The sequence below is a fragment of the Diadema antillarum genome, unplaced genomic scaffold, assembly GCF_040938485.1.
Source record: "Diadema antillarum isolate AM-2024a unplaced genomic scaffold, OU_Dant_1.0 scf00000035, whole genome shotgun sequence".
NCBI lineage: Eukaryota > Metazoa > Echinodermata > Echinoidea > Diadematoida > Diadematidae > Diadema > Diadema antillarum.
In genome coordinates this window covers 1,296,750-1,320,239 of record NW_027270924.1, presented here as the reverse complement: position 1 = coordinate 1,320,239, position 23,490 = coordinate 1,296,750, and the positions used below count along the sequence as shown (strand labels likewise).

Here is a 23,490-nt window from a genome sequence, read left to right as displayed (position 1 = left end):
AAATGTAGTTTGGCAGTTCAACTCTTCATCACCCAAATGGTTTTTGTATGTTCATTTTGTTCCGTTTGTTTGTTTGCACTCGTATTCAACTTGAAGGAAAATATTTGCGGACAATCTGCGGTTATTTGCACAGAATGCTTTGTTTCATGTGTGTGAGTGTTTGAGCGGGTATTATATTCGACAAGTTATTAGTGATGGAAAAATACGTTATGAGAGTTCCCCATTTACCGTCTATACCCACTGCCCTCCCCCCTCCCCGCAGCTGCTTGTATCGTTCACTTAGCGGATATCAAGTTGCATCGGTTATGCTTATTACCCGCGTACGAGTTACTAGATTAAAATTGGTAATGTTGATTTTTTTTTAACAGAAGTCAATAATAAATTCAATTCTAAAGTCCAAGCATTATCACAGATGTGCAGAAACAAAAAGGAATTCAGCTTTCTTAATACCAAATTTGGTCATTATATTCTGTCTCAAGCATTGACAACAATATTCAGACATTGCACAATTAAAAAAAAAAAATACTGAATTACTGTACAAGACAGTGACTCGTCTGCCCTGTTCACCACATGGTCCCGTCACGCATACGCGTTTGTTAAAAAAATACAGAAACTGATGTCTTTATAATAGAATAGTATGCTCCCTGAGAATTAGACTTTTTTTTTACAATGTGAACAGACCTTCCATCTGCCTTATGGCAGCCGTGGAGAGAAGAGAGGAATTTCTTACTCAACTGTAAGTGAAGATGGTTGACAAACGACTGATATCATGTTATCTATCGTCACAGCCGCTATTAAACTGGAGTCGCCTTTTTCCCCAGCCGATGAGTGAGTGTGAACCTCTAGTTCCGCGGCGTGCGATGTGTATTTACCAATCGGTGTATAACGCACTGATAGTATTTACATCAGGGCAGGCCTTTGGCACGCAAGAAGTTGAACTTCGGAGGAGGAGGAGGAGGAGGAGTAGGGTGGAAGGAGTGAAAGGGGAGGGGATAGAGGGTAGGGTACAGTGCTTGAGGTTAACCCCTCTCTTTTTCATGATGATCCCGTATTGAATTTTTGAGGACTTTCCCCATCAGTGCTTGAATACTACGGTAGATTCCCAGTAAGGCGCAGTTGATGTTGCTTTATCCAGACACGGTCTTTACTCGCTTATTATTTGGATGTGTTGTGTCTTGTTTTAGAATGTTGAAATGTCGACTTACAGTTAGGATTTATCAATGATCCTGCACTCTATGCAGCAGCCGTTGATGGGTTTTAAATACACGTATAGTTCAGTAGAATTCAAGTCACAGGATATAGAAAGCAGTGACTTTCATATAACCATGAGCTTCTTTGTATGAATTCACTGTACACACTTGAGGGTGTGAGGCATCCCGACCATACTTCACGCCCCTCCCCTTTTTTTAAAGGTTAACAATCTTTTTGTTGTATGTCACATTATGGATTTTATAATTTTCTTTTCTGATGGCTGTATGCTTAGTATAAATAGTCACGTAGCGATATGAATAAAGATTTTCGTTCTTAACACTACGTACAACCCAATCCTTCAATTAACCCCCTAACGATGACGCAGATTGCTTGTTGTTATTATTGCTGTCGTTTGTCTCTCTCTCTCTCTTTCGTCTTCTTCAAATGATTCGCCAACATGGTCCGCTCTTCATTATTATCTTTCCTTTCTCTGACATCCGCACTTTAACCCCTCCCCCGTTCACCCTGTCGCACTTGTTACGCCCCTCTCTCTCGCGAGGTTATCCCCATTGCCACTTAATGCACCCCGAAATAAACCTCATCGCAAAGATGCCATTACAGCGCGTCTAATTGTTGTTGTAAGTCTTTGGTATTATGACAGAGAGAAAAGAAGGGGGAATGGACGCGAGGGAATTTTTTCCACCGATGCTTTTCCCATAACCCCATGTTTTATTCACGCCGGCCTGCCAATATCTATAACGCGACTGAATGAGTCTCTCCGTTAGCACTATCTGAATGTCGCGCGGCAATAAGAGACAACTAGAACAAAGAAAAAACGAACAGACTAAGAAAAGAAAAAAAAAAGTAGGAAAGGAGTCTGGGAAGCGAGCATTATTTTTCTTACCGATATCGAAGCCAGGCTCGGCTTAAAGAGAAATGTTGGAACTATGGCCGCATCAACATTGCGTCCGATACCTGGGCTATTCCATGCGCATCAAACACAAGATGGCGCTAGGATCCCTTCACTGTTAAATATAGCGGCTGGTGTCTTGTTTACACGGATCATGCCTCTTTGTTTTTCCCGCGCCCGAACGATGTGACATGTATGTCGTGATGACGATGCCCCCTGCCCGGCCTGCCTAGTACGCCATCCTCACGAATGATGCAGGGTTGATTTTAGGAGTTGATGTATTAAATATGTAACTGACATGAAATATCATGGTTCCCTGGAAGAAAGAGATGAATCTTCCAGCAATCTGAGCGAACGACCTAAGGAGAAAAAAAAGAGGTATTCATTGCGATATCTGGTCCATGATTATCGTTTATACGTTCAGACACTTAATTTTAGTCACAAAACAGAATGAGGAACAATTTTGTGCCATATAGTGTCATGATATCATTTGATATTCAGAGTCGGTCTAATAAACTGAACATTGTGCATACCGAACCCGCTATGCACCATTCCAACATTTGAATGTCCTGTCATCGATCTTAAAAATAGCGCAGACGCTTTGTAAACTACTATCTTTTTCATGGCATGAGTGGACTTTCTAGCTTAAGCAGTAAATGAAAGTATTAAAGTACCGACGCATGATAGTTGTTGCAGATGTATATTAACAGCAAATCCTTGTTTGCACTACTCTCAGACTTTTGGGTTTGTTTGTTGTTTGTATGTTTGTTTTTCAAACAACATTTTCTAGGTGATTCGATTACTGAAATGTCAGTGTGCGTCATGTATGATGTCTTCGATTAGACTTTTCTTCGATATGAAAGGGACATGATTTTTTTAATATTTTTAGTTGCCTTCCACCCTAAAGTGTATTCTGTTGATATAGTCAGGCGCTTGTTACTTGTCTCAACGAATAGCGTTTTGAAAATGGGTGTCTCGAGTGATAATACGCGGCTTGCTCCCTCTGAAGAACACCCCTCCCTCGCCCCGTTAAATTCATTGCACATGTTTGCTATACATCAGGGAGGGCGAAATTCACAAAGTGCACTCACGAGATTTGAGGAGTCTAGCCTCGATACGAGCCGTTGACGAATATTGTTAGTGTCAGGGTTAGGATTATAATCACGCTGTATCTATGGAATGGTTTTTTTAATATAAATTAAAAAGGGAATCGGATCCGTGTTTTACGCCAATAAACAAGCTTGGCAGGGTTCAGCGAATTCTGATAAGAAAGCCACGGAGAGTTTTATGAAGCACTACATTGTTATGCGATTGTTTATAAAGGTATGTCTGGTTTTGCAGAACAGCACTAGACCAAGTTTACTGTGGGTGAGGAATGACCGCGTTTTCCCAATACCAACAGAGGTCGAGGACAACGTGTAGCGCGCGAGAACTGATCACCCACACCTGAAAGTGAGACTACACTTGGCAGTGATTCATTCGTCAATGCTATATCAGATTCGCGATGTGGACGCACCGTGACGTCACTAATTACGTATAATTTGAATTTAACGTCGCGCCTCGACAAAACGGTGCCTGCGGGGAAGAAAGTAAGACGTTTTCAGCGCGCGCCCATCAATTAGCATCGACTGCATTCGTGCGGACACTTTTAATGGCAAATTTGATTTTACTATTAGACACTTTCGATATAAACAGACGTCTGTGACGAAGTGCGGTACGCGTGCGTCTCTGAAACGACTTCGATCGCCTGCTCAAAATGAACGTTTCATCAAAAATTGATCCTCGCCACTTTCCCCGTGACGGCCTGAAGAGAGTGGGAATAGATGACAGAACCAGTGTGTAAGATCCTCACATAGAGACGCGGACAAACATCGCTCACACACTCATACACTCCCGCAATGAAAACGAATGAGAGATTTTGGTTGAGTGATTGGTAAAACGTTAAGTTAAAATTTAGAAGTTTCCCCGCAGTCGCGTGTGTGCACTGTACAAGCGTTTGGCACAAGCCAGGTTTATTGAATCCTCATGCGCCCCTGCTATTTTATATCGCAGGCAAATCGGCCCAAATTAATTTGATTTGAAAGTAATCTAGCTGTGTTATTACTGTCATAATGATGATTATCATTGTAATTAATATACTCGTTATCATCATAATGTTTGTTTTTGTCATCATTATCGTTGTTTTTATTTTAGTTATAGGGTATCATTTTGTGGTGACGCTGGCAGTGAAGAAGAACATGGGTCTCCCTAAGATTTCACACCAGTTCATCTGGCACATGAGTTAGATACACTGCCGCGCAAACCCCCTCTGTACATTGTTGAACTGCATCCCGTACAGCCGTATAGATAGTCGAAAGACAGTAACATCGTGTCTTCCTTTTCTTTTTACATCTTTAATCACGACCAACGTGGAGACCGAAAGTGAAGTAAAGTCACATGACTTTTGCAATATTTGTCCCGCTTGAGAATAATTTCAGCCTGTGTGTGTATTCTTTCTTGTATTTCTTCAACAAGATGTTCAATAGAACCATTCCTCAAGTTGGTCGATTTTGATTCGTGGAGAAGAACGCTCTCTCTCTTTCTCGTGGCCTGCACCTCAATATTTCGAATCATACGGCTGCAGATGTCTTGGAAATGTGACAGCGCTTTTTGCACTTGACAGAAATCCATTGGTCCCATGCCAACCTATTGATTTATCCCAGGCTCTCTTCTCTAATAGACGGATGTCATTGTACGTATTGTACTTAGTTCTCCAGCTCGCGCTTCCCGTGTTCGCGGTTCAAAGGGGATCCACAAAGCGTTTTTCACCTGTCTCGTCCGGTCCGCCAATTTTGCTGCCTCCATCCATCCCCCCATGTTTCAGCTCGCCTCCTGAGGAACGTCGACATAACCACCAACTTCAATTTGTCTCCATTTGAATACGCCGTGGCGCTTTCTACTTCTCTCGCCTTTGCAGGCTAATGCAGCGAGACCCCTCGGGCGATCGAAGGCTATACTGCGGGGGGATTGCACCATATTGGTCCGAGTTGCTGACTGCCCCCTTACGACAGGCGGGCGGGCAGGAGATGGACGGGGTGAAATAACCGATGAGCAATGCGGGGAACGCGTTCATGCGCGCATAACGCGATACTACACGGGCAACAGTGCGCGCAGGCGACGGCACACGGACGACAGTTTAAAACGACTCAATTGCACTCGATGTTCGCCAATCTCTATCAGGCGTTAGACCGTGAACGTATTGGCAAATGTTGCTACTCTGCCATTTTTTTTCTTCTGTCTGTCTCTCGCTGTCTTCTCTCGTTGAGGTCCTCATCCCCTCCTCCATGTGTTTCATCATTAACTTCAGCTTGCGCGCACTTCTATGCGCGTATATAACCTTCTTCCATCTCCTGGTTCCTGTCAATGTCAAACTATTTCCCCTCTTCCCTCTGATTCTCTAGTATGTGCGTCCCCACCCCCTTCCTCCAATTATTACTCCCTCCCTCTCTAACTTTCTCTTTCCTTCTTGTTTAATCCCTTTTTCATATTTCGACTTTCAGTTGTCCTGTCTTGTTCTTTCTATCGCTAACTCTCCCGCTTTGACACTCTTTTCCCTTCCATATATCTCCCTCTCTTACCTTGTTTCTCTGTCTCTTTTCTCTCTTTCTTCCATCCCTTTTCTCCGTTTCGTGTTTCTTCCCCGTTTCGCTCTCTGACTGCTATCTCCAACGCGGGGCTGAGACTGATTTTGTTCACCCCGTGAGGTGTCATGAAAGTACACCTGCGCACGCCAAGATTCATCAAGAAGGAGCGGATTATCTAAGCCTCTAATTCGAAGTACATGCGACAGCGAAAAAAAAAAGAAGGAAAACAGAAAAATGTGTTTCTCTTTTCACTACAGGAGATAAATGCTATCGTTAGGGTTCAAGCCAGATCAATTTATATTTCCTCCACCCTGCAAAATTCCCTCAGATTTCCCCTCCCCCTTTATCCCCCCCCCCCCCCCTCCCTGTGGGAACACTATGTTCCTCAGTATGCTGGAGTTACTACCCCTCGTGGTGATGTCACCTCAGCCAGGCAAGTTCGAGGAGGTGAGAAGTCGATTGGCTACCGTGCCGGGTTTCACAAAAATGCATATATAACACTCTTGACATTAATTCGAGTAAATTCTCTTATTTGGGTGACCACCGTCGAAAATAATGTGATAAAAACGCCATGCGTGAAGCATTAAATCGCTGCAAACACCATTGGCGGTGCACGGACAGAACGTAAGCAGTTTTGAGCTGTAGTCTTCCATTTACAATTGTACTACAACATTCCATTTTATGCAGCGATGTCGTGTGAGCACGGGTCACTCTTAACCTGCTATTATTTCAGACGCTCAGAAACGTCTGAAACCATTAAAAAAAAATGGTATAAGAAGCGTAAAAAAGTAAATATTACTTCAGTTCTTTATTTGAAATTAGCAGAGAGATCCGAGAAGTTTTCTAATCGTATGAAGTCGCCTGTTGTCATCCATCAGTAAAAGTATAAAATCGGAGGATGGAGGGAGGTGTGTAATAGCAAAAACACAACAAACCATATGAAACCACTCGATTGACATATGAATTCCGCCTTGTAAACTAAGACATGTTAGAAGCCTGGAAGTGCGGGCCAACGTTCGATTCATTGACGTAGAATCGAAGCCTACAGTGATTGTGACTCAGGTATTACAGTGTGTATATGAGTTCGACAATAAAGATTCTGAAATAACAAATTAAAATATAGTCATGTGGTTTACAAAGCGACACAGCATGGTGAGCTTGTATCTGAATTTTTAGGTTGCCCGGCGTCAGCATCTATAATGGTCAAGTCAAAAGCCCTTTTGCGTCTTACACTGCGAGGATACGAGTTGTTTGTAGTCTGTTCAAAGGGCTTGGTTTTAATGGTATGTAGGTATATAATCAACTGAACATCACTAAACAACAAGAAAATAATAATAAATTAATAAATGCATAACTTAGTAACGAGATTAATGAATTAATGGAGAAAGAGGTAAACAGATGAATAATAGATGAATACATGAATAAATCAATGAATAGAAAAAAGAGAAACAAACATGAAAACACCGCTTATTAATTTTTACGTTCGAGTGCAGCTTCGCGATCCTAAATTATTACTACATGTGTTTGCGTCATTGTCATGATAATACACATGTCGTTATGTAACTCCAACCATCCCTTGGTATACTTGTCTATTTCATCTGTCTGTTGGGTTTTGTCTTTCTTTCCATATATATATGTGTCGTCTGTTTGTGTGTTTGTCATTATCAACTGTCTGTCAGTTGTTGGGGGGGGGGTTCGCCTGTCTGTTTGTCTGTCTGTCTGTCTGTCTGTCTGTCTGTTGGGGCACGAGCTCCTGATGACTGCCAAGGCTTGTCTTGTCAGTTATAGTCTCAATCGCCCGTCTCGTGTTGCTTGCCACATCTTGACTTGTCTTGAACCTGATGGCCGGGTTGTCTCTCCAAAGCCCGCAGCGCGCATGGATTTCCAAACCCGCTCGGCTGCGTGCGTCTTGCGGAATCAAAGTTGCGTCCCTTCATCATCTTTCGTTGAACTGGATTTCTGTGGGCAGATACGGATGTGATCAGTATAGTCTACCGTTCAGTCTTCTCTGATATTAATATGTGAGAAACACAAACATTCAATTGTGAATGATGAATCGGATAATTAGTACATGAATAAAATACATTTTATACAGTAATATCAGCCACTTCTACCCTGAGAATATATTTATTCGTATCATAATATCACTTTCAAATCCCCTGTCCAAGTGATTGCAAATTTCCTTTAAAGTACGTAGAAATACAGAACTATCTAATAAGGACTTAACTGATAATAAGAGAGGAAGATACAAATATGTACTCCTCCCACGCACATTGAAGTGTTTGACTTCCAAATGAAAGGTATCCCCTTTGATGTAGTAGGCGAATACAACGTTTCTCTCTCTGTATCCACATGAATCTAGTTGCCAATAGGATTTCTTTATCATTGGCGATATGTTGTTTTTTGTGATTATTTGTGTAATGTCGTTATTGTTTTATTTTGATCGTTATTGTCATTGTCATATAGATGTCTTATCAGTAAATCAGGGATAAGGATGAGGAGGAGTAGGAGGAGGAGGAGGAGGAGGAGGAGGAGGAGGAGGAGGAGGAGGAAAAATGGAAGTTAGGGAAGGGGGAGAATGAAACGTGCATGAACGGAGCCTTGAACAATGGTTATATCTATAGCTATACTCTTTTATGATATTTACAGTCTATTCATTGATTCCATTGTGTACTATTGCTAATATTTCGCATGAACAGTCATAGGACACATTATGAAGATGTTACTGCAGTACTCTGCATGAACTACACACTGTGCCATGCAGATGAAAAGTCAGGTAAGATCAAAGGCGTATCAGTACGAAGGATATCTTCACAGCTGGAAGGAGAAAGGAGAAGAACGAGGGAGAAGGTGGTGGAGGAGGAGGAGGTATCAGCAGAGATAGTTTCGTTCTTAATATAATGCTTTAGAGCATCTTGTGTGCGTGGGGGGAGGGGAGGAGGGATGCCTTTAAAAGAGAGATCTATGGGGGGGGGGTATAGACAGAGAACGGGAGGGGAAGATTGAGAGAGAAAAACAAAACAAAACAAGAGGATCAGATTATCAGACATAGACACAGCAAAACCGATTGTTGGAGATTTATGAACATTTAACCATAAATGTTTTTGACAGCCAAGTTTCCGATTTGTCAACATGTCAGGACCTGAGTCATTTTCCGAATCTACTTTTAGTACCGTGTTTAGACCGAGAGATTCTTACAATTTCGAGAGATTCTTACATTTTCGAGAGAGAGAGAGAAAAAAAAAATGCCCCCCCATATCAAGGGACAGAATCCCATTGGGGATTATCGATAGAATCAACCTCGTGTTTACAATCAGATAGAGCAATCACTGTAATTGCTTCACAATTTGCCGCATAATATGATTTTTACTCTTGTTTTTTTCTCTCTTTCACTGACAAAGAGCAATTTGCAATGATTATTCCTCTGATTTATCACACTGTCGCCGATAGAAATCAGCGCACGATATCGCTCCGTTCTTTGTTATATGTCAATGTGATCAAAACAAAAACCAACTCTTTTGTAGGTCATAGCATAATCATACAGAATATGGTGATCACTTGTATATCTGATGGGCTCAATTTGTGTGAACACTTTCTTAATACCAATACCATGCTTTTAATGATTATTGTATATATATATATATATATATATATATATATATATATATATATATACATATATGAGACAAGATAAACCAAGTAAGTTTTAAAGTTTAGAGGTTTCTTGGTGGTCATGTTTTTCTGTTCAGAGCATAGAAATTACGAAAACTAGAGCAGGCCAAAAAGCTGACTCGCAAAGGCAGATGCATGGTCGAAGTTGATGAAGGAAAAAAAACAACAACAAAGCAAAACAAAATGACAATCTTGAAAAGAGAAAGAGTAAACTTTATGACCCAACAGGAAATCAGAGCAAGCGTCGCCTGCTTTCAGATAACAAAATATTGGCGCCACTTTTTTTTCCGTCTGCTAACAAAATCAGAATGCTAAAAAGGGTTTGGTATCGAGACAGGCGATGCAGTTTAAGTCACCGTACCCGCAGGCAATATGCTGTTCACGAATGACGGTTTTGCATGAGCATCGCCCCCCCCCCCCCCCCTTAAAAAAAAATGTGGCGAGGAAAGGAGAAAAAGGCAGGAAAAGGGCATAGAAAAAGATAAAACAGGGTCGATCGGGTGAAGAAATGTATTCGTAGTTGATTGAGAGGGGATGCAGCTGAAGTTAGTGCCGAAATTATCGCTCCGTACATCCTGTTCATCTGTTGCATGTGAAGCGAGTGGGCCTGTCCGAGACTGGTGCGCACGCTTCGATCGATTTTGTCCCCTTAGGGCCACCATACATTTCAATTGGAGGTGTCGTGTGGTTGTCAAGCGCGCGGGCCTCATCATTAGAGATTGCTTTATCGCCGTGTTGGACAGAGTGAGGGTCGTAACTTGCAGGCCAATGGTGATCATACAAAACACACACACACACGCACGCACACACACTCACACGCATGCACAGACATGCACACACTCTCTCACACACACACAAAGAATCATCTTTATTTCACCTGTCAATCTCCTTGTGTGAGCTGACAGTCGACTTATTAGATTTGCAAGCAATATCTTAATATTCTCCTCCTCAATTTTTCCCATACGCTTTATCGAAACACTCGTTTTCGCAGTTTTTCAAGTCGAAAATGTGTGATGACGACATCCCATTTTGCTAATGCTGTCATCTGCTCTTTCTTTAATGAAAGGAGCTGCAGTTCCATCCGTGACGAGTCCAAAGGAGTAAGAATGAAGCAACAGGATGGCTTGTATATGTTGGCTTATATACACGTCAGTGCAAAGTGTCACGTCCGTTCGCATCCACCATCACCACCACCATCCCCCCCCCCCTCGCCCCTCACGCTCCGCCTCTCTTTTAAGGTTCGACAATCCCTTGCCAAGCAGTAAGAGGGGAGATGGATCGAGCCATAAGTTACTTTTCAACTGCACATGTTTTAACGAGTACGAGAGCAGCGAAAACCATAGCAACGCAGCTGTTTCATAAGCGCGTTTGTGTAATTTCCCCCTCCTTCCTGAAGCATTATGGGAAGAAATTGCGCTCCAATGATGTTGAGGGAGGGGGGGGGGGGGGGGGGGCGGAGAGGAAAGGGGGGATAGGAAGAGGATGGATGAGAAGACGTAACCATTAAACCCGGCCATCGCTTCAAAAATTTAGCATTTTAATCATCGTAATTTACACTAATGGCTAATAGGCTGCTGTTGTCTCTTTTTTTTTTTTTTGGTCGGGCATGCATCGACTTAAAAATATAAAAAAAAAAGACCAACGAAAAATGAGACACAACATTCGCGGGTTGGCTAAATGGAAAAGGGAGGAAAATAGCTGGAAGGTGAGAGGTGAGAACGAGACGTGTGCGTTTGAAAGTGATTTATTTAGGGGTTGTTCGAGTGTCAGTTCGTGTTGTATTTTTTCTTCCTTCTCCCCGTATAAGTGGTACTTCCCATGGGATGGATATTCTTCCTTTGATATTTTCAACATTTAGTGGGACACGTCTTCGATGGCAAGCTCGTCATGTGTCATTATCTCAGGGGGAATGTTTCTCGCATCAGACTGGTAAATGTCTTTTAAGATGGCAAAAGGCTGCAGTGTGTGTCTCTTTGTATACATCGGTGTTATATGAAAACAGGTTGGACATTGGGGAAACATTAGGAACGGGGTACATTTCCTTGTGTGTGTGTGTTTTTTTTTTATTTTTTTGGTACGAATTGATGTTCTTCGTTTTACATTTATATTTCGTTTTCCGTGGTGTTGCATTACTAATTATGGATAGCTCTGCGCAAAGTTGGTCGATTTCATATTTGAGGCTATCATTCTTGATTTTCTTCCACCTTTTGATTGATATCAGGTTGATTGATTGCTTTACTTGTTGTTATAAAGCATGCACCAAATATAGATGATAATTGACAATTAGCCTAAATTCATATATTCTATATAACTCTATACACTTATTTTTAGAGCAGCAGTTTTGTACAATTATCTTGAGGATTCGTATCGCTTCTAGGTTGCTTCATATCAATAATGGTCTGTTTGTTTACTCGGTTGCTGTTTTCTTCACTTAGAACTTACAGTTGGATCGTTTTCAAGCAGATGAATTTTCCGACTAACCAATAATTTCGTATTGGTTGTGTTGATCAGTGTTGTTGGTAAACGCTATCAAGAACTCTGTGAATACCGCGTGTGCATAATGTTTGGTAACGCCAAAGTTTGTATTCAGTAGGCAAATTGCACTTGTTTAATATCAGGTAGAATGATAAACACATTACACAGGAAAGGAACCGCAAACACACAACACGTGTATGCACATAACAACCAAGCGAAGAATATAAAACATAAATGATTACAAAAATAACAGCAAAAAACAAAAAAAAAAAAAAACCCCCCCCCCCACAGTATTAAAGAAGTAACAAACGGTGATGGAAATATGAATACCGCCGTGTATGCATGCGCTTGGGATGTAGGCTACAGCCCTTTGCTTACTTCGTAGATTCCTTCTTTCTTTTTATTTTTCTTCTACTTGGTGTTTCTTCTTTTTTTTCTTCTTCTTTTTCTTCTTTTTCGCAGTAGCTATTATCTAAAGAGAGATGCCATTTAATCGATTCCAAACCGATTTGACTTTGGATAGCAGAGCGGGTCTTTTTTGTTTTATTTTGTTTTTGGGGGTTCTTTTTTTTATGATACCCAGGCGTTGTATCGATCGGATAAGTGACAGAGTGCGCTCACGGAATGGTGGCTGATGGCCGACGGAATTGTCCGTGAGTGCTGGTCTTGGAGAAACACCACATTTTAACTCATCACTCGAAGGTGACTTACAAGAAGGAAAAAAAAAGAAAGTGACTAGACAACTCTTTTCAGAAGCTCCATGCGCACACATACCCACACACTCACATGCACACCACAGACAGACACACTCACCGAAGGAAAATTTATGGAATAGGAGGGGGCACGTGGATACTTTAAAGACTGTACAGTACTGGTTGAGGTAATTCATGTTTTGAACATGTGAGATAGGATGAAATATGGGCATGTAACAAGAAGGATTCGTGATGAAAATTGGTTTTCACTGAGATATCCCAAAAAGTGCTAATGAAAAAGACATGCCCCAACTTTATTAGTATCTCTTTGGTGAATTCAGTGGTGTCGAACTGCATGGGAATAATGAAGTGTGGTTGATAGTGATTTGGACGCCAAGATAAAGAACTTCGGGAGAAGAGAACGGCTCAAGCAAAAAGCCACACACTCGAGCCGCGGCACCGTGTCATAATCTCGTCCTTAACCACTCGCCCACATCAAAACTTTACCCAAGTGTGAGGATCGAAGCCATGTCTATTGTGGGCGTAAGAATGTTAAACGTGAAGGCTATTGTACATTGCATATGCAAAGCATATCATACAGACATTAAGAATTAAACGCTTCAGAACTACGAATACTGGATGATTTCCGTAAAAAGGAGAGACTTCTTCGACGGGGACGCTGCGAACCTATGGGATCAAAGCAACAATGAGCTAATAACCAGATTATCCTCAATCTGGAATATAAATGATCCCAAGATATGGCTGGCAAAATGTAAACCAAAAATGTCGAACTTCTTCTTTAAATTAAGCATGTCTTCTGACAAGGCTCCTACTCCTGGAACCCGGGATATTCAGACGGTGCAGCTTGTGTATTCCCTTCTGTCAAAAAAGTTTGCCCTGTCGCTATCTTAGAGCTAGATAGTAAAAGTAACGTGCTCGGCATTCGATGAACTCCCTTTTCGGTGATTCCGTGAACTTCCAGCAAATTGTTTTGACTGGAGGAAGCCAATGGGATCAGCGGATGCTGGCGTAAAGGTCATTAAAGATGTCAACGCAGACCCAAGGGATGTGAGAATATCGAACTACTAACGTCAAAACAGACGAAAAAAACCTGAAAATGGTGAAAGAGTCATTTTAGTTGCATGTTCTATCTCTTGATTGACTCTTCGTTTCGTTTTCCTCGAAGCGCTTATGCGGACTTTTTTTTTCTGTCTGTACTGTGCAAGCGTCTGTGTTTGTTTGTGTCTAGCGACGCGTTAATGCCAGAATCATGAGGAATTTCCTTACAAACTATTTGCCACGCTTTTGGTCTGTAGGTAATTCGTATCAGCTGATTGGTGACGAAACGTGCAACATTCTGAATATTGCCCCAATCACTTCAAAATGTACAGTATTTTCTGATTCAATTGGAAAATATTTCTGCAAGAGGAACTACGCATAAACGAATTATCACCTATATAGTGGCGGTAATGCATATTAGGATTGTGTCTTGTAACAGTTGCTGTGAGGTTGTTTGTTTGTTTGTTTGTTTGTGTGTTTGTTTGTTTGCTTGTCTTTTTGTTTGTAAATTTATTCATTATTACCATGGCGTGAAGGCGTTTTCACACATCGCTTTGATGTCTTATGTGTTCGGAAAAATGATAACACAATGGTGTGTCTCCTGTGCCTGTTGTTTGGAGCACATGAATATAAGGCGGGCAGTATGTTGTTAGAACTTGGTCATGTAAAACGATTCTTTACTCGTCGTTCTAACTTTAAATAGTACACCGAACCTGAGTAAAAGTTTTTGTTTCGGTGTCTGGCTATGTCTGCGTCCTCTCTGTTGGGAAGTGTTTTCACCTGCTATCCCTTGCCCATATTAGGCATTTTTCTTGTTGTTCTCTTAGTCTGTCTTGCTCTTGTTGCTTCATTAGCTGGTCCATAGAAGGTACTTTATGTTGATTTGATTGTTTGTTTATAATTTAGTCCCCGGTATTTTCTTCTCGACCGAGTTGCCGTCGACGAACCCCAAGTTGGAAGGCCTGGACTCGCGGAGCACCTGAACACGAATAATTCCTTTGTATCATAACCCGACGACGTAGTTTTGCTCTCCGACCTCATGCGATCGGTGGCAAAGTTTCGATCGGTCTCTGCGTGCCAAAAGCTGGGAAAGCGGCAAAAAAATAGCCGGTGTTTCCGGAACAGGTTTATCTTCTTTCTTTTTGTGTGTGTTAGTGTGTGTTTCTCTCATTCTTTCCCTCCTTTTCCCCGTCTGCCGTTAGACCGCCAGACAAAAGTAGTGGAGGATGCTACATGTAGCACGTGTAGCAGATGACAACAAACCATTCAGCTCGAATCACAGTCAGACACGGCCATTATCGGCGTCTTTCAGTTTCACCTATGTACAGGAAGCGATTATGAAAAGCGATCATTGAAGTACGCTCACTGTTTTTCCCACACTCTCTTTCACACGGTGTATCTGTTGTTGTTGTTTTGTGTGTGTGTGTGTGTTGACGCAGCGCTACACTAACTACTCATGATTTCATACACCTAACTCCGGGTACGCTCTGCTTCAATCGATATCATATTACTCGTCTGCTCATACGACGTGCTATTATCCATTGCATCTCACTTTTGAGCTTTGTATCATCACTGACACATTCTCTTTATGAGGGAGCCGCTTTTCAAAAGATAAAAATGAAAGTTAACAAATCTTTCGGTACATTGTTCCATCGTATTTGAAACCTGACAAGCAGCTGTGACGTGTTGTGAGTGGAAAGTGTGAGCGTGTTTGGTTTTTTTTTTTTTGATAATTGAAACAAATGCTACTCTGAACTTACTGTTGCTTTATCTAATGGCATTGTATTTCCAGGTGCACCTGACGCTTATTATTTTGATCTCTCCACATCAGTGTATAATTTCATTGATACCGTCTTTTTGCCTCCTAGTTTATTTAGAAGTGTTAAAGTGTGAGTGACGAAAAATTAACATTAATAGGGAGGAGTGCGATCAAAGTGCGTTCACCAATTCAGAAACAAACTGTCACTGCAGTACTCTCCCAGCAATTGTCAGCGTTGTAGACGACGTACGGACGCGGGAAGGAGACTCACATTTTTTTATACTTGACACGCGCATTGCTACTATAACGAAGTATGGATTTAGGGCATTAAACCTTAGCACTGTATAATAAATGTTGACAATTCGGGTGTCGTATTATATCATGACCTTCACTCGCGAGAGATCTATTATTTATATATTATCATCACTATACATTCGAATTTTGATACATGTATGCATGTGTGTGCTCCGAGGACATTATGGCTTCGCATTGAAAACAGCGCGACAAGCAATGTTTGTCGAAAGTACACTGGTAAGGTTGGAGTACAAAGAAATAAAAAGATAGTGCAAAGGAAGTGATGTGGCTGGTGGCGATGACGACAAAGATGTACTATAGTCATGAAACAATTCGTGAAGACGACTACGACAATGGTGACGATCATAGAATGGTGATGTGATGATGATGATGATGATGATGATGATGATGACGGTGACGATGATGATGGAGAAGATTATCGGAACAGTACGAAGGCAGCGAACCTTTGCATAATAATGAGATGTTTGAAAACGGATATCATTTTAGTGCAGTGATGTAACAATTCTTATAATAGCAATGATGACGATGATGAGAATGATGATGATGAGGAGGATGGTGATGGTATGATAGTATCAGAAAGGAAGATGAGGATAATGGTAACGATGTCGACAGAGATATATTATTATCAATGTATGCGTTCTCTTCTTTCTCTCTTCCATGGCAGATTATTCGGCACGAGCGGGGCATGCACGGCGTGCGGTCAGCAGATCCCTGCCAGCGAGCTGGTGATGCGTACACAGAACCGAGTCTACCACCTCAAGTGCTTCGCCTGTAGTTCCTGCCACATACAGCTCGTGCCCGGCGACCGCTACACGCTGGTCAACGGCAGTATCGTCTGCGAGAACGACCACGGGAAGCTGTTCAAGGCGGCGGCGCACCACGGTATGGCACCGGGCCACGCCCCTGGTCTCAGACCTGGGAACAGGGTAAGGACCACAACCTTTTTTGTTTCTCTCTCTCTCTCCCCCTTCTCATGTACGCGCCGAACAAATATACAAACGGTTATATCTCACTTTGTCTCTTTCTTTCTGTTTTATCCTTCTCATTCCTCCCCTTCAAAAAAGAAGAACCCCCCCCCCCCCAAAAAAAAAGGAGAAAAGCAGCGAGGGTTTCCATTGACAGTTCTTTACCTTGAAATTGTCTGGTTTTTGTCCCTAGTGCTTCACTCAAAATCTTTTTCATGGCATTGTTTTGACCTGGCATTAGCAAACAGCTATAAAAGATTATGTCACTGAAGGTATGCCTACAATATATCCCGTCTTTGAATACTGCCCAGATGTAATATCACTGACTACGGCATTGAAGTAAAGTATGTGCAATCATTGGAAATATGGCTAAGAAATGAAGCAAGTATTTTCTTATGGTGAAAGGAAAACTTGTCGATGGCACATGATTTGCTGAAGAAAATACTGATTTGATGATGAAAACTTCAATAAAGAAACGCATTTGATATCTTATAGTTGGTAAAGCAAACGTTATTTTAATTTCAACGTTGCTTGTAGTATCATCTTCAGTTGTTCTGCGAATACCTCTGACCTAAACACCGTTTTGATGATATGCTGGGCTGTTCAAGGCCTACGTCGAATAATGAATCAATGCTTGCGAATGCGAGAAAAGTATAAACTCGTTTTTGGCGGATGACGAATCCGATAAGAGCATACGATTTTCCGCCGATGCCTCGCGCATTCCATCTCGCCTTCATGCTACCTGTTGTTTTCCTCCCGAATGAAATTCGCCATTTTACCCACCCTTATTACCTTCGTGATATGAAGCGCGCTGCACTTGGACGCTGATTGTACACTTTGAACACTCTTGTGTTAGGAGTCGGGTGTCCAGTAAAAGCATACACATTATCATAACCTTTCTAACCGTGAAACGCTCCTACAGAAAATAGAAGAAGAAGGAGAAGGAGAAGGAGAAGAAGAAGTGCGGGAGGAGGACAAAAAAAAAAAGAAGCATCGCCGTTAACGACTGCCTGATGCCGGTGAAAGTAGGAGACAAACAAAAAACAAAAAACGCACAACATGTACCAATCTAGTCATGAGTGACTGTGCGCGTTAGCCCCTGGCCGTATTAGGCGCTACCTGTCAGCCAGCTCTCGGGTGCGTTCCCCGAGGCATTGCCACTAGAACCTCGGCTTGCCAATCTCGCGTGTAAATCCCTGCTAAAAAATCTTCGCACCACGAGGCTTTCGAGAGCGTCCGTCCCGGACCATTATTGGCAGATCGGAATTTATGAGCAAGCTCTCACCATCTCCCTTTCTCCACCTCCTTGCTTCCCATCAATCTCTTTCACACTATCTCCCCTCCCCCCCCCCCCCAACCACCTCCACCTCCCATTACCGGTTCTGTTTCGTGCAGCGACACGGCCATACATGTACCATAAGTGAGAACAGTGTTTTCTCTATACCATAATAGTATTCATTCATGCGTACTTCAACATTTCTTACAAAGCGTTTGAACTATTTCGATTTTGGGTCAAATGTGTGGGATGGATGTTTTCCCTTTCTTTTGCATCAAATCTGCTGAAGATGCAAAGAAAAGGATTATCGGGTCCTCCCTTGTCATGATAAATAATGCCCCAGGCATTATGAGCACTTAATTTGTCAGTTGTGTTGATGGTAACGAACTGGGCAAGGTTTCGCAACCGTGCTACTTTTCTTTTCTCGTCGAATTACTTCGTGAATAGTTTATGTTTGTGATATGCGTATTCGTGCCTTTGATGCGCTTAGCTCCGGATATTGTTTGCACCGAAAATGCATCCATTATCTGATTACGATGTTTGGTTTGCCTTTTTTGTTCTGCCTTTCACCAATACAAAATTTAAAAGAAAAACCTCTCAAAAATGTGTCATAGCTTTAGTAATGCCATTTATCGCATCTTCACGAGATCATTACAGTATGTTCTAATCGTGTGTGTCGAACTCTTTTGATGCAAGCAGTTACTTGTCCACATGTATGCAGGCAAGATTTAGATGAAACAACTTGCTCGGAGATAGAGCTTCACAATCAATTCTGTGAAGCACATTGAGAAATTACAGACGAAGATATTCTTATTGAAGGTTTTTTTTTTTTTTTTGTTCTCCACCTGTCCACCATGTTTCAAACCTTTTATAAGCCACTTTGGTGCGTGTGATTCAATCTCATCAATTAATTTGATTTGTTTTGTTTCAGGGAGGTTTTTTTTAACGTTCATAGTGATTTTTCTTGTCCGCACAGACAAAAACACATGACTAGGAGAATTTCTGCAATAGTAAGCCTTTCGAGACATTAAAAAATGTGATCAGTCCTTATGAGATTACGAATATATTGCGGTAAAAATGCACAACAACCCAGTAGGAACGCTATGACTTCATACCAAGAGAATAGAAGAAAGGCAGAGCATATTATTTGTGATGTTTTCTCTCCACGACCATGGTGAGACATCCTAGATTCCTTTGATATTACTGATTCTGTACTACACCGTAGTAATAGTAACTAGTTCATGGTGTTACCACTAGTCCTATTTTCGCATCACGTGCAATGACGTATTTTGTTTTTGTTTTTTAGTTGTTTTGCTGTTTTGTTTTCTTTTGTTTGTTTGTTTGCTTGTTTTCTTTTGTTTGTTGTTGTTGTTTTGTTGTTGTTGTTGTTGTTTGGGGGTGAGTATCCGATCTCACTATCTTGCCCCCCCCCCCTTCTACTTTACTGTAAATTGTCCTCCTTGTGTCCCGTATCTTAACATTTCCTCTAACATGCAATGACATCCTGCATAAAACCGACAACACTCGGACCATTTCAAGATTGCCTTATTGGTAAAGACACTTCTGACTAGATACAACTGTTTTAGTGTTGCAGTTTTCACTAGTTCACTTGAGCGCTGGCTGCTGCCCCCTCGCTGTCTTCTTCCGAAACTCGATCTTCATCCTTCCAACATGGCGACTCCCGAACCCTCCTCGTCAGATTTCAGAGCTGGTATAGCTCATTTTTCATTCGAAAGGCAGATGAGTACTTTATGTCCTTCTCGGCCATTTACCCTCGAGATATTCCTATTATCGCTGGGGAAAAAAGTAGTCTTATGGGCAGCGCTAAGACAATAAATTGTCGACCGGGTATTACTCAAGCTATTACGCCCTAATGGTCGACCGTTTGAGGACGCACGGACAGGCGGGTTATGGGCGAAGTATGAGACGCCGTGCTGTACAATTTCACACCTCGCCTGCTCGCGTTTCCATGGCAACAGATCTATTAGTCACCTGTGGTGTTTCAAAATACTGGAGTGCTGTGTCAACTCTCCGCGCGAGAGAAGAGGGAGAGTATTTTCTTGAAGATCGAAATTATGTAGGGGGCTTTTTGCGTGTATGTCTGGAGGCGGTTTTCATTTCGTGCCCCGTCTGGGCATGCAGCTATGTGTTACTGTTCTTGCCACATTTTTGAAGTACATCTAGATGATGAATCGTGGAAAATGACAGCTGGGATCAGCGTTAAAAGAAAAAAAACACGGAAAGGAACGTAAATCACTCGCCTGACAAAAACAAATGTACAATTTTCGTAAATGAAATGACAGTATAGGGAAAAGGGGAAAACATAACGTGAATATAGACGGAGTGGACGGTACTAAGCTGAGATCAGGGAGGTGGATAGGGCCTACCTGCTGAGATGAAATGCATCTGTTTCATTTCTCAATGTTTGACATTGTTGTAAACCTCAAGTCACACGATGAAGTGATATGGCCCAAATGCTGGCTCACTATAGGTATCTACATACTAGTATCTAGGAGCATCATTAATAGAGGAAAAGCAATCCACGGATGACCTGCCTACCAATCCATATTTGCTATAGGCCTTACACTTTCCAAGTTTTTGTCGTAAAATATCATCATTATTACACTCTGGTAGTTGATAAGAATCATCGCAAACGATGTGTGTCATTTTTTAATGAAACATAATTTCAATCATGAGCGATTTACTTACACTGATTTATCGATAATCCAGAGCCATTAAGCAATGGCCTGCCCGTATGTGAACTGCACTCAGGCTTAGTAAGCGTTTCAGCAACGTGAACTACCTATTCTGACCAATTGTCATTACAGACACAAAAAAAACCACATTAACAAATTTTTAAAAATCGTTATCTTACGCGGTATCCCTGCAGCTGCAAACCAAAATAGATGACATCAAAATTCCCGCAAAATCTCCGTCAAATAACCTGATTTATCGTAGCTTACTGTAACATGACTGCTAGTGAACCCTTCCGAGAATGATTGGTTTTCCCCAATATAGTGCATGGCAGGAGACAATAGTAGCTGTGACTGGTACAACGTGACCCGGTCATTATTTCTTGTTATAGTGTATCTTCAGTCTCGCGCTTCCGATGCGAAATTCCCGTACGCGCAAAATTAGAACATTCGACCTGCCGAGTGTGTATTTGTTATTGGAAGCTAGATAATTAATTGCAACGCAGCATGAAGGAACGTGTGTGAGTAACTCCCAGGACTATGCGGGGAGTTTCGGTGGTTTTGAATGTTACACCCCTCATCTAAACACAAGCAGAGGGGTTGACGAGTGTGAGATTACGGATGGGGAATTCTGTAGCTAAATGTGTAGATTGCATGCAACCCAAAATCAGAACTTTTTTTTTACTACATATGACGCAACGATTATTATTGCTTCGTGAAATAGAAATATGGTATGTAATTCTCCCAATATTTCAATTTGTCATGACTTTAAGCGGGGGTTGGTATATCGTAGCAAGGGTTTCACATAATATTGCCAGTTGAAAATTTCGTAACCTTCAGGTTGCAGTTCCGCTGTTTGCTTCGCAGCCCATACCAAATACCAGGGCTCACCTCCCTGCAAATACCTACTGCGCATGTGGTTTGTCAGAGAAAATACACAGCTATGCTACAAAAATGACGTACGATTATAGCATGTTTTAATTAGTAGTCTGTTCACTTTTCTACGTCACTACTGTGCCAGACGACATCACGTGGTATGATAACCGGGCTTCGAAACGAGAAATTGCGACCAGATTTCTTCAGGCTGCGACGAGAGTCATAGTCCCATTACCCGGCACATTCCAGGAAGACACTAGCGACTATACTGGTATATACCGTTAGGACTCAAATCAATTAGGCGGATTGCCGAGTGACCTGAGGTGACCCTTCGCAGACGATAGCCGTGACCAAACAAGCGGTGATATCGTAGGGGCGCGACAAGGGATAATGGCAGGGAGAGCCACAGATTAGAGAGGCGAAAATGGGGGTGGGGGTGGGGAGGAAGGGAGGGGAGGATGCAGGAAGAAAAGGGGAGGAACGGGAGGGGAATTTGCTTGGAGTTGGCGATCATCGGCTGGACCTCATGGAATGCGTCGATTATAACGAAGACAAGGAGGATGTCCGATTCGACGCACATCTTGCTTAGTCTTGGTTCAAGGCTTCCAGGTCTGTCTCCGGATGATGACTTCACGATATTTCTCTCGATGTGCCTCCACAAGCCATGTCGATATCAGAAGATTTTGTCCGTTTTGTGTTTTTTGTGTGTGTATGTGCGTATGTGTGTGTATTTGTGTTGCTATTTTTTCTTCTTTATTAAAACGCATTGGATCAAAATTGGCCGGCCAATTCGCGTGAGGCTAGAAAATGTCATGCGCGGCTTGCCTGCAAGCTAGCGGTATACCATGACGCACAAACGTCCCCAAACGCTTTGACAATAAATGATAAGAAGTTGGAATGTTGGGATAACTTTCCATTTTATGGCTGGTGGTCTCCCTTACGTCGTCTATTTTGATTACAAGCCTTCGTCAAATTATCCGCCATCTTACTCTTCTCAAAGCCGCTTCCGTATGGTACCACTGTCATTACTGCGCAAAATATCAATCATGCAACATCGGTCCAAAAAGGACCACCAAAAAAAAAAAATCCTATTTAGTCAAGACTGTATAACACCAGCGACAGCGAGGGAAATAACAAATTTTGCGTCTTTTAATTGGATGAGGGAAACGGCCGCTGTCAAATTTCACGAGGAAAAAAAGAAAGAAAAGAAATAAGTTCAATTCGAATCGAGTTCTCCTGGGCGATCTCACCAAGTCGTTTTCTGTATCTCCCTCTCCATTTCAGCCAGAGCATGGCTACCATCCCATGTCGCTCATTAGGCCTATAGCCATGGATATACATTTTAAATGCCCCGCGTCCACCAGAGATGCCTTTTTCGCAGCTCAGCCCAATCCGCATCGTTCAATCTTGACTCGCGCCTCGTGCACTGGCTGTCCCGCGACACCAACAAATTAGCCCGAATGTGCGGGCACCCGATAGCGCGCCAAAAGCACCCATTAATCTACGACAGTAGCGAAATTTTGACAAATTACTGGGAAGAAAGAGAAGAAAAAAAAATCAGCAAGAAAGAAAAAAAGGTTGAGAGACAGATCAAGGAAAAGGGAAACAATGATGGAATGGCAAAGAGAAGAGAAAGGGAGAGAGAGATGAGAACGAAGAGAGCTGATACGCATTACGAATGAAAGGAACCGTATAGTTGTAATGGTTAACGGTAGCTGATTGATCGCATGGCAGTGAGTTAAGTTTGATAATTGGAGATCGCTGGGAATCGAATGGGCCGGATGATTACGGCAACGCCAATGATAATGATAATTAGCCACGCGCGCACTGCGCCAGTACGCCAGTGTAGGATCCAGAAGGGTAGTTGCCAGATTTACCGCCGCTCTTGCTTGTTATCGTTATCTTAGTCGTTTTTTAATCACAGTCTGCGAGCTATTAAACACCTATTCAGACGTCTATCTGGCCGTGATTACTCCGTCTAGAG

The 23,490-nt window shown here is 42.1% G+C and overlaps 1 protein-coding gene across 1 annotated transcript in view; it reads left to right on the top strand.

Moving 5' to 3' along the window:
- The window catches only part of LOC139743830 (LIM domain transcription factor LMO4-like), a 107,613-nt gene that overhangs the window by 74,559 nt on the left and 9,564 nt on the right, over window positions 1-23,490 (top strand). The window contains exon 3 of the mRNA XM_071654288.1: window positions 16,361-16,622. Within this exon, the coding sequence (XP_071510389.1) occupies window positions 16,361-16,622 (262 nt within the window). The remainder of the gene's footprint in view (window positions 1-16,360; window positions 16,623-23,490) is intronic.